At 39.9% G+C, this 12,278-nt stretch overlaps 1 protein-coding gene across 1 annotated transcript in view; it reads right to left on the reverse strand.

The window, feature by feature from the left end:
- LOC308428818 (complement C5-like) overlaps positions 1-8,480 on the reverse strand; it is a gene marked incomplete at both ends in the record, with an annotated part of 12,849 nt that extends 4,369 nt beyond the window's left edge. The window contains 3 exons of the mRNA XM_080927386.1: positions 1,760-1,922; positions 5,652-5,847; positions 8,392-8,480. Coding sequence (XP_080783512.1) covers positions 1,760-1,922; positions 5,652-5,847; positions 8,392-8,480 — 448 coding nt within the window. The remainder of the gene's footprint in view (positions 1-1,759; positions 1,923-5,651; positions 5,848-8,391) is intronic.
- Between the last annotated feature and the right edge of the window lie 3,798 nt (positions 8,481-12,278).

Raw genomic sequence — 12,278 nt, forward strand, 5'->3', positions numbered from 1 at the left:
TCCTGTGATTGTTCTTCCCTCTTTAAAAGAATGGTAGCAACTTCTCAGAACGGCTAGGTTCCTTGACCATGCTAGGCAAACATTCTGTCACAGAAACACATCACTGTAATGATGTAAGTGCACCATTTCTACCCCTTTCTATTATTATATTTACACACACACAGCTATGTCACTCCTATGTATACATGTTTAGAGATGACTATTCGGGATCTGCTCTGCTATCAGGGCCTCATCCTTGGATAAAGCTGATTCTCCCAATCTCATCAGCCATTGACTGACTGCCTTTAGTTAGTTCTTCATCTAGGACTGAAGCCTTTTAAAATTTACCTCATATATGTTGGTATATCAACTACTCAGAGATCATGTGACCATGGGATGCCCAGTTCCAAATGGTACAGCTAAAACACAACACCCTACCTACAATTCAGGGTACTTGTGGACCAGAAGGCAGAATGCCTCTGAAATCTCAGTAATGAAGTTGCCTAAGCTACAAAACTACATGGTGGGACTTCTAACTCAGCTCTCTGGGGACACAGTAACACAATTTCATTCTTCAAGGGTTTTCAAACCATTTTGCAGTCAAGTCCTGATCTATACACACACACACACACACACACACACACACACACACACACACTCACTCTAAAATAGAAATAGTATCAAACCCAATGCTGTTTTTACTCTTTGTCAGTACTTGATAGCTTTACAAGGAAGTACCATTAAAACTTATTTACCGAGGTAATAATAAGGTAACATTTGTGGTCAGTAGGCTCCCCATATCCCTGTTCCTTCCTCCCATGCCATCTACCTCAAATCCTGCATCCTGACTGGGGACAAACCCACCTTTCCTGTTCAGTTATTAAGAAAGAACTGTTAGCAGCATGTGGCAAAAGGTAATATCACGGGTCCTGTAGTTCCAAACTGTAGCCTCCTTTCCTTGCTGGCTTTTCTGTTCATGGTTAGGTTGACCTTTAAATTTTAGCTAATTAGTAAAACAGAAACGCTGCCTCAAGGATACTCACAGATACAAAGAAACAGTTTCCACCTGACCCAGCACAAAAGAAGTAACAGATGTCCACATTCTTGTTATTCTTTCAATGATTACTATGTGCATAGATTCTAGCCTAGCTTTTAGTCCACTTAGACTATCAATCTCAGCATATCAGAGGCAAATGTTGAAGATGTGACTTATTAAAGTGCCTTCTGTGTGTCAGACAGTAATTCCAACAATTTCCTGAATTTCCAGGCTCATGCAGTGCTCAGAGGACACGCTTAGCTTTTGAGAGAACAAGAGAGGGCTGTCGTGCCTCAGTGACGGTGCACTTGCCTGGGATGTAGGCGGTGGCCCTGGGTGACAGAGAGTGTGAAGACGTGAATGGGGGTGGGGTGGGGAGGGCGGGGCAAGCTATAATTACAGGGTCCTGTAGGGATCCGTCTATAAGATGGCACCTTCAGGAGGTACCTGAGGCAACAAGATTTTAAGATAAATCATTTCCCAGTGCCAAAATTGTATTTGCAATTATATCTTCTATATTTTGATGAACAATTTCTTTAACAGGGCAGGTTAAATGGCCTTCGATTTTGTGATTTATTTAGCAGTTCCTCTATAAATTAAAATGAAAGTGTTACTTGAAAGTGTAAACGTCATTAGGGTTTAAGTTTCTCTTAAGTAGAAATTGTCTCCACTCAATTCCAGATGTTAAAAGTTTTACACATTTGTGTCAACTTTCTCCCCTGAAGGAAGCATCATATAGCCTACCAGGCTGCTGTGGAGTGTACACAGGCTTGTCCGTGTGAATGAAGAGAGAGCTGTTGTCATAGGTGACTGGCATTATTTTTAATGTTGAAAAATGCTTTGACACGACTTCCAAATACACATTTGAAAATGAGTTTTGTCCGTCAGACAACTGTTTGGCCTGAATCTGTAAGACAAGAACAAAATCCACCAATGAGAAAGTGTGACTGTAATGTCGTAAAGTATGCTGACTACTACTACTACTACTACTACTACTACTATTAATAATAATAATAATAATAAATACAATTCCAATGTCATTAAGACCAAAACTGAGCTTGAGTATTGTATTCTTTTAAAGAGATACACTCGGCTGGAGAGATGGCTCAGCAGTTAGAAGCACTGCTTGATCTTCCAGAAGACAAAGGTTCAGTTGCCAGCACACACATGGTAACACAAACCACATCTGACTCCAGTTTCAGGTGATCCTATGCCCTCTTCTGGCCTCTGTGGGTACTGCAAACAATGGTACCCCCAAAATACATGCAGGCCAAAAACCTGTACACTTGAGATAAAAGAATAATAATGAGTCAGGTGTAACGGTGCACACCTTTGATCCAAGTACTTGGGAGACAGAAGCAGGTGGATCTCCATGAATTTGAGGCCAGACTGGTCTACAGTGTGAGTTCCAGGACAGCCAGGGTTACACATTGGCTTCTGAATAAATTGCTTTCTCCATTCTCCTTGTAAAATATCCTAACATCCTGGCTGATAGCTTGGGCACTTGTCATTGCTCCACATGCTTCTGCAGTCACAGTACAGATGCGCACATTCTGTCTGTGCATGTGATTACATCATCACCTTTATATTCACTGCTATGGGGATTGAATGTGCTAACCTAGATAATCAAAGGAATGACAGGCATTTCTATGATAATTTGGGGTTTGGAAACATGAAATAAAGTTAATTACTGAAAGCAACTGCTATGAGATCATTACAAAAAATGAAAACAGTAAAGATCTATCGATTTTTCTGCACTAGGATGTACTATAAAAAAACAAACTACAGCTTCTATCATGTTGTTGGCTTGGTGTTTTGTGGGACTTCTAACAGTCGAGTGAGGCGTATCTCGGACTCCTTTGTCTGCTCTTAGGACCCCTTTCCTCCTACTGGGTTGCCTCTCCCTGCTTTGCTATCTGAGGGTTTGTATTTAATGTTAGTATATCTTGTTATTCCACGTTCAGTGAATATTCCAAAGAAGCCTGCTCTTTTCTGACGGGAAACGAAAGAGCAGTAGATCTGGAGGACAAAGAGGTGGGAAGGAGTAGATGGAGGAAAAAATGGCTGACATGGGATTAGAGAGATGGCTCAGCGGTTAGAGCACTGGCTGTTCTTCCAAAGGTCCTGAGTTCAATTCCCAGCAACCACATGGTGGCTCACAACCATCTGTAATGGGATCTGATGCCCTCTTCTGGTGTGTCTGAAGACATCTACAGTGTACCTGCATACATAAAATAAATGAATAAATCTTTAAAAAACAGGCAAACATGTCCAGTTGCTGTGCTGACCAGTATGGAAGCCAGTTGTCACACATGGCTACTTGAGCACTTATAACATGGCTAGTACCAGTGGGAAATTGAAGTATTACATCAGGGGCATTTAATTACCTTTAATATGAAGGCAAATGTGGCTAGTGGCTGCCATGCTTCATAATGGAGTGGGTAGAGAAAGTAATAGTTGGGAGAAATGAACTTTAAATTTTTATAGACCTAGTAATTGAAAAGTTGTTTTACAGTTATTCTCAAGAGGGTTAATGGAACAATTTCTATGTCTGTTTAGAGTTTATTTCAAGCAATGTTTCTCAATTATGAATCATAGTATATATCATACACACACACACACACACACACACACACACACACACACACACACATATACAAATATATACAATTTTCAAGTTTAAAAGATATGGAAGATTCACAACATTAATATTCTGTTATTTACAATGAAATGAAAAATCATTTCCAATTTGAAATATATGTAAATATTTCATATATATGTATATATACACTTAAATTAAGCAGAAATTTACTCCTATAATTTTTAGATATTTAGTAACTAAAATAAGGACTAGAGGATGGCTCAGTGGTTAGGAGTGCTTGCTGTTCTTGTGTAGGACCTGGGAGTTTCTTTTCCAGCCTCCACATCAGGCAGCTCACAACCACCTATAACTACAGTCTCCAGGGATCTGACTGGCCTTTCTAGCATATAGGACCTGCATGTACGTGGTGCGCAATAACTCATGCCAGCACACATGCAAACATACGAATAAAAAAACATAATTTAAAGATTTAAAAAATCAAAATAAAGCCATAAAAATTTAAAATATTAGAAAACTCCTACTACTCTAGCTCTAGGACCTTAATAACATTTTCATTTTTTCTATCCTTATGAATTTTTTCACTGTGAAGAAACATCAGTTTCTATGGAGGACAGAGCCTCTTATAAAGCTGACATCCTCTCATTTGTATGGATTTTAAATATTCTGTTTTAAGCATTCTGTTATCAGAATGTTTAATAAGATGGGTTGCAAGTACTTCTCCAAATAAATGTATTAAAATGATTCTTTATTGCTCTGAGATTTGAACCCAGGGCCTTGGGCATGACAGGCAAGCACTCAACCACTGAACTATATCCTCTGCCTGGAAATGTTGTAATAAAGAAAAGTCATTTGCTTAAGCTTGCTATGTCTCTCCTGATTGTCAATGAGAGCTGTTCCCTGGGGGCTGCAGCTATACCTCAGGGCAGGAGCTATAAGCTAACAGACTCCCTGGTCCCATACACAGCACCCATTGTCACTAGAAAGAGGAAGGAGGTCATGTATTGTTTAAAGGAGAAAAAAGAAAACAAAAATTTCATTAGTTTGGGACATTATGTGTATAGCCATAGACTACTGAAGTTTGGGCAAATGTTTTTAACATGCATGTTTATGTTTCTTTGCTTTTTTTATTTTTTTAAGATTTATTTACTGTGTATACAATGTTCTGCCTGCATGTATGTCTTCAGGCCAGAAGAGGGCACATTACAGATGGTTGTGAGCCACCATGTGGTTGCTGGGAATTGAACTCAGGACCTCAGTCAGTGATCTTCACCTCTGAGCCATTTCTCCAGCCCCATTTCTTTACTGTTTGAGTGATAATTTTATAGACAAAATTATTTTTTAACTAATCTTCAATTGTTTCCACAATGATATAATTTTATTTTCTAATAAAAATTGTTAACATTTGGATGGTTTGCTTTTCAAGCAACACAAGCAAAATTCTGTTTAGAAGATTGTTTAACTCAAAGCCTGCAGAGTTAAACTTGCTGCTCTTGCACCTGGGGTTCTGTTCCAAGCACCTACATCAGGTAGCTCACGATCTCCAGTTCCAGGAGATCTGACACCTTCTAACCTTTTGGGGCACCTAAACACACATGGTGCACATAAACTCATGGAGGGACATCCACATAGATAAAAAGATAGATAGATAGATGATAGATAGATAGATAGATAGATAAGGATGGATGGATGGATGGACTGGCTATTTTCCCAAAGAACCCAGGTTCAATTCCAAGCATCTACAGGCAGCTCACAACAGTCTATAACTCCAGCTCCAGAACATCTGACAACCTCACACAAACATGCATGCAGGTAAACCACTAATGCACATAAAATAAAAATAAATAAATCATTTAACAAATATATAAAAAAGGAATTTTGATAAACTCATATTGTTATTAGTTAGGGATAATCATGTAATAATCAAACAATAGTAAACTGATACAAATGATCAGATCTCTGTTATCAATATTCAAAATTATACATATTTTACCAAAAAATTATTTCTATATTTTCAAAAAAAAGACAAATACTTACTGTTAAGATTGTTGAGTTTTGGAATTTATTTTCTGGTGATAAATTAACAGTGCCTGAAGAGTAACACACATTTTCATCGGGATAACTTTTTACAGAGATGGTAGTGTCAAATGCTTCAGTGTGGCCATGAGCTTGGACTGTAACATTTTCAGGAACTCCAACTCGGAAGAAGAATGGGGTTGAAAAGATGTACATGCTGAAACAGAAAAGGGCTCGGTAGCTTTGGCAACTTTGGTGGTTTGAATATTCTTGACTCAGAGAGTGGCACTATTAGAAGGTGTGGCCTTGTTGGAGTGGGTGTGGCCTTGTTGCAGGAAGTGTGTCACTGTTGGGGTGGGCAAGTGAGCTTCTTCCTAGCTGCTTGAGGATACCAGTCATCTCCTGTCTGCCTTTGGAACAAGGCCTCTCAGCTCCTTCTCCGGTACCATGTCTGCCTGGACGCTGCCATGTTTCCTTTCATGATGATAATGGGCTGAACCTCTGAACCTGTAAGCCAGCCCCAATTAATGTTGTCCTTTTAAGAGTTGTCTTGGTCATGGTGTCTGTTCACAGCAATGAAACTCTAAGACGGGGACACATTCTTGTACCCCTGGTTCATAGTCATCTCACTGTAGATGTATTTTCTAATAGTCATGATTAGAAAACTACACTCATTTTGTGCTCTATGACAATTTCAGCATAGTTTCTGACAATAAATAACTTGAAATTAAGTTCTGAAAAACAGAGGAGGGAATATGGTTTGCAGTTAAGAAGTTAGTAATAGTGGGTCACTGGCCTACTCTACCTGAAGAGGACTAAATAAGGCCATAAAGCATTAACATTTCATATGCTGATATAAAAATAAAAACACACAAAGCAAGAACTAGAACATGTTGGCCAGAACACATAGGTGGGGTCATTGTTCTCCAGTGAAGAAAAATATCAAATGGGTGCTGGTCATTGAACACCAGCTCTGTCTTCTGGTGGCTGAGTGAGGTCACGCTCCCTAGCCTGTTTTGTCACCTTTCTGTGGTGAGCTAAGGAAGAGCGTGTCTATAAAACATTAGCATGTTACTATTCAAGAAAGAATGACACTCACTAGAGTAGTTGAAAGGAAACGGTCTTAGACATTTGTCACATCAGTGGTAAAGGTAAATCTACAATACAGATGAGCCAGAGGTCTTTCCAAAGGACCAGGTCCTGAGTATGAGCTAATCTGCAGTAACTCCCGCATGTGACCAAGTCTTTTCCTGTCCCAGGCTCTGATAGGAATTTATATTTATAGAACTTTTTTTACTCCCTACAGAGAGTCAGGGACATCACAGGCATGACCTTTATTCCTACGCTAAATGTGAACAAAAGTCATTTGATCAAGGCCAAATGAGGCAGGATTTTACATAGGAGTTTCTATGTTTATAATTAGGGTCAAGATTACAAGTCTACATTAACTCCTTGGTTTTGTTTTGCTCGATATATATACTAATTGAAGGCAAGCTCTGAAGCACATTTGTGTTGTTTTCCTGAGTTTCTCTGCCTAGGAGATCAGACTGGCCTTGAAAGCAAGAGATTCTTTAGCCTTTGCCTCCATCCTGCTGGGATCAAAGGCATGTGCTCCCACACCCGCCATGCCTGGTTTGAAATACAAATGTTAAATTGTATAGTTTTTCTTAATTATCTTAGTAAGTGGAAACTTATAAAAACAACAACAGTAATAAATCACAACAGCATCTAATCTGAAGAGTAAAAACTGGAGAGAGATTACACAGACGAGAAGTATATTAACCCCAGAGGACTCAGACACTGAGTCATTTAAGTGCCCCAACAGGTAGGGGCGCACCCATCACCCAATCTTAGAATTATTGCAGGCAACTGCCAATTTTTTAATATTAAGTTATACTGCTGTATTTTAACTTATAACTTAAATAATAAAAGCTCCAGGAAAGCTTTTCTGCAGGTCACATCCTCACTGTGGGCCAAATAGTGCTCAACGGACAGTTATTGAACCAAGCAATTTATCCATGAAGTGATTCCCACATCGTTTATGACATGCTTTGTCACTGTTTACAAAAAAGTGAGGAACTGACTTCCAGTAAGGGTCAATGAGACCCTGTAGAAAGAATTCAGAATATTTCTCCGCATGAACCGTGGGAGCCTGCTCTCCCTGATACTGCTCGATACTGTTTATGTTTATTTGTTTGTTTGTTTGTTTTTGAAGAGAGAGAGAGGACATGAAGTTAGACTGGGGAGGATCTAGGAGGAATTTGGGAAGGTAAAACATTACGATCAAAACTTTTTTTGAAATTATTTCAAATGTCAAACTAAGTTAAAAAGAGAGAGAGAGAGAGAGAGAGAAGAAGCTGATCCCCAACTAACTGTGGCTTAACTGTATCAAACAAACAAACACAAAGAAACTGAGAACCAAACAAATGAACAAAACAAAGACAACTCTGTGTGTGTGTGTGTGTGTGTGTGTGTGTGTGTGTGTGCATGTGTGTGCATGCGTGCATGTGCATGTAGTCTTTGCTCAAGTTTTTGTTGACTAGTACAGTGAATAATCCCTCTGTCCTTCTTACAGGCAGTGGCGGTCAAATAGCTGCTGTAGGTTAGCTACTCACTGACTCTAACTAGGCAGGACTTTCTCATTCAGATGAGCTCTCACACCAGGTGTCTCAGAGGAGCCAAAATGATCAGATTCTCAGTCTGATTATCAGTCATCCCAGCTAGCACACACCATACATCAAAGATGTTTCGCTTCACTTACGATTGCTCCTGTCCCCAACTTGGTTCAAGGAAGATCAAAAACAGAAGTGTTCCCCAAAAGCCCATGGCTTGAGATGGTATCAGAACCATATATGTCACCTCTTTGAAGTTAACTTTCCGTTTAAATAAAGTGAACATGAAATTTGGGGATAGACTAGGTTGTGTTAATTATTAACACAAAAAAAAGGCATCACTACATAAGACAACCAAAATCAGAACAGAAACAGCCATTTTCAAGCCCAGGAACACAGGCAGAAGGTATTGTGTAGGAATTTGCACCAGGACACTTTAAATAATGCAAAATAAGAACTCAGCCAAGGGAGTCTGGCCGGGTGAAGACAGGCTCAGTGCTAGAAAGCAGGGATCTCATTGCCTTTGGTTTTCTGTCCAGCTCATTTGCTCTGATGTTCTGGTGGTGTTCAGCACACCTGTGGCAAATATCTGAAACAATTTAAAGGAGGCGAGAATTATTTTGCTCATGATGTCTGGGCTCTCAGCCTATGGCCACTAGTCCTCATTGCTTCTGGGTCAGGCACAGTGGAGAGCCGATGACAGGCAGGGATCAGACAGGAGATACTTTTCAAAGGCATGCCTCTGGTCATCTACTTCCATAAATAAACCAGCCCATCTTGTAAGCCCTTAACACCTTCCAATAAGGCCATCAAATTATGACCCCATAATAGAAACACCCATTGATAGGTCAGAGCACTCATGATCCAGCTTCTCCCATGAAGCCCCATCTGTAGCTGGGTTTTGCTACTTTGTAGAGTCTTCTTTCTCTCACCCTCTATTTCCCCGAATCCCTTGTTTCACCCACTAACTACATAGGAGAGATACAAGGAGACAGGGGCGAGAACAATTATAAAGATCACTAAATCTAATTTCTTTCCTTTTGTTTCTTCTTTGACCATGGCTACTAACAAACTGCAACCAACCTCCCTAAAGGACCAACAGTCACCCACATATCTCTAGGGGCCCTCACATTTATGCATCCTCTGAAAAGTCCCTAGAATTCCGAATGTCACACAATTGCAGACACTATCTGTAGCTAGAGCATGAGGCAAACGATAGTCAGATGCCGTGGACAGCTCGAAGCAACCCCCCACCCCACATCTGGGATTAAAACGAAAACACATTCTGTGTTTTTAAAGAAACCAAAATTCCAAAATTGTTGCTAGACACATCAGTTGGCAAAGAAGCCCTTGACATGTGTTTGGGGATGTTGTAGTTTCAAACCTTATGTCTTAATTAGGATTTTACTGCTGGGAATAGACACCGTGACTGAGGCAACTCTTAGAAAGGCAAACATTAAATTGGGGCCGCTTTACAGGTTCTGAGACTCAGCCCAGTACCATCATGTGAGAAGCACGATAGTATTGAGGCAGAGGTGGGACTGGAGGAGCTGAAAGTTCTACACCTAGATCCAAAGGCAGACAGGAAAAGACTGATTTCCAGACAACTAGGAGGAGGGTCTCAAAGCCCACCCCCAGAGTAACACACTTCCTCTATCAAGGGCACACCTCCTAATAGTGCCACTTCCCATAGGCCAAGCATACTGAAACCTCCACACCTTGATAATACCTAATGGGTTCTACTTGCTGCTGATATTGACAGAAACCTACCTATATTTTCATGCTGACTTGACTTGAGGATGGGCCTGAACTGGACAAGGCTGACAAGGTGATTCTCTTAGAAAACACCTGACGGATGGCATCCTTGGTCCTGGAAACAGTCTGAACAACAGACATCGTCCATGGAGGAACAAGGAATGCTTCCTCAGTCTGCCAGCCTAGAGAAGGGGCAATGCTCTGACCATGTCACCTGAGGATGCTGGCATTCCTTTCTAAGTAGCCCAAAAGTTGAGTATTTAGCAGGGAATGCACACACTCCCACATCCACACACTGGGAATTGGCATTGATTCAAACACAATGTATTTTGTTTAAAAAAATGTATACCTCTCAGTGGGATTTAAGCAGATTTCCTGTAAGAACTGAAGACAAAGATTCCTATAGCAACTACTCTAGTTATTTATATGTAAATAAAACCATAGGCAAATGTATTTGTAAATAAATGTATATGTAAATAAAATTTTACCTTTAAGATTTTAATTAAATTTATTTTCATAATTTTTATATGCAGAAAGTGTTTTAATTATATATATATATATATATATATATATATATATTTTTTTTTTTTTTTTTTTTTTGAGCTAAGGACTGATCCGAGGGCCTACCATTGAGGTAAATCCCCAATCCCCATATATTTCTTTATTATCATTTTTTCTATCTCCCTATATATTTGCTATTTGCAAGAAAACAAATGTCAATGTTGTGTGTGTCAGCACTATTTAATTTGCATTCCTAAGGTCCTATTTACCAACCATTTTAAAATGCATTTAAAAAAAATATATTCCTTAAGACTTTATACATGCAAATAATGTATTTCAACCATTTTCACACCACACTTCTCCCTTCCAGCCCCTCCCAGAGGGGCTGGTATATATATATATATATATACCACATATATTACATATACATTAATACACACATTTATCATGCTGGGTCTAATTTGTGCTGTCCATATATGCATGGCTGTGGGACTATCCACTGAAGCCTGGTCAACTTATCAGGGGCCATAACGGTTAAGCTGAAGATTTTTCCCTGGAAGTCGCCAACTGGCAAGGTGCCCAGCTACAGCTTACAACACGTTTATACTAGTTAGGGAGAGAAAGGAGGACAAAGCAGATTTTGATGTGCAAATTTCTCCGAAGGCATCTCTTACCACGTGTCCCCGAAGTGATGTAAAGCGACCAATTTTGTCTTGGCCACCCAGTGCATCATCTCAGGACATCTGCATAAGGGTTCTGCTGAGTTCTGAAAGATGAATCTAATTTAAACAGTGCTTTTGCCATCTTTTGAATGAAACTTAAACCATGTAAGTAAAAAACACACCCTGAGGCTTCCTCCATGGGTCTGTAATGTGCTGGTCTCAAGCTGTTCACAAAAGGATAGTTTACACGGATTGTTTTATGTGCATGGACTCACTTTATCTCCAGGAGTGAAGCAAACAAGGTAGCAAACACTGGGAGCCCAAACAACTCCTCAGGTCAAATTTCACATTGTTCCCAATGCTTGTGCAACTTAGCACACAAACCTTTAGCATTCTCAAATATTGCAGTTTTCAAAGTTCTTTCTTTTAACTTGTGACAAATAGAAGAAAAAGAGCTCAGGTAATGTTAATGTTTCTGGACAACAGCACTTTTGCAGGGTAGATTGATTGGTGGGGTTTTGCTATCTGCCCTGAGCACCACAGGCTGCTGGGCAAACCTGGCCTCCACCCACTAGATGTCAATAGAACCTTCAGAGCAATAAACTCACCTCTGCTGTGATTTCTCTACAGGTGACAACCAAATTCACATCTCCATCATAGGCCTCACTTTCCAATTTTGGAGTGCATTCAACCTTTGTATGTGTCAGATACACACACACACACATACACACACACACACAGTGTGTGTGTATGCTGGAAGCCTCAGAGATCAGCAGAGTCCTCTGGAACTAGAGTTGCAGGTGGTTGTGGGTTGCCATGGGATACTGAAAGCTGAAGCTGCACTTTCTGCAATATTGGTATTCTTAACAGCTGACCCATCATTCCAGTCCCCCAAATTCTATTTTTAATGTGAAAATATCACATCCATCTCAGCAACGGAAAAGTAACTACGACAGAAGCCAAGAGAAGAGAGCATCTCAAAAACAAAACAAACAAACAAAAAAAAGTAAAGAATAATGTTCAAAATTGAATTAACTTACGAGTATGCTAGTTTTAGATTTGCCCTTCTGTGTAGAGTTGTGGGTCCTGAGTCTGCTCTACCACAGGGCTCCGCTGCT

The sequence above is a fragment of the Micromys minutus genome (assembly GCF_963924665.1).
Source record: "Micromys minutus genome assembly, chromosome: 13".
NCBI lineage: Eukaryota > Metazoa > Chordata > Mammalia > Rodentia > Muridae > Micromys > Micromys minutus.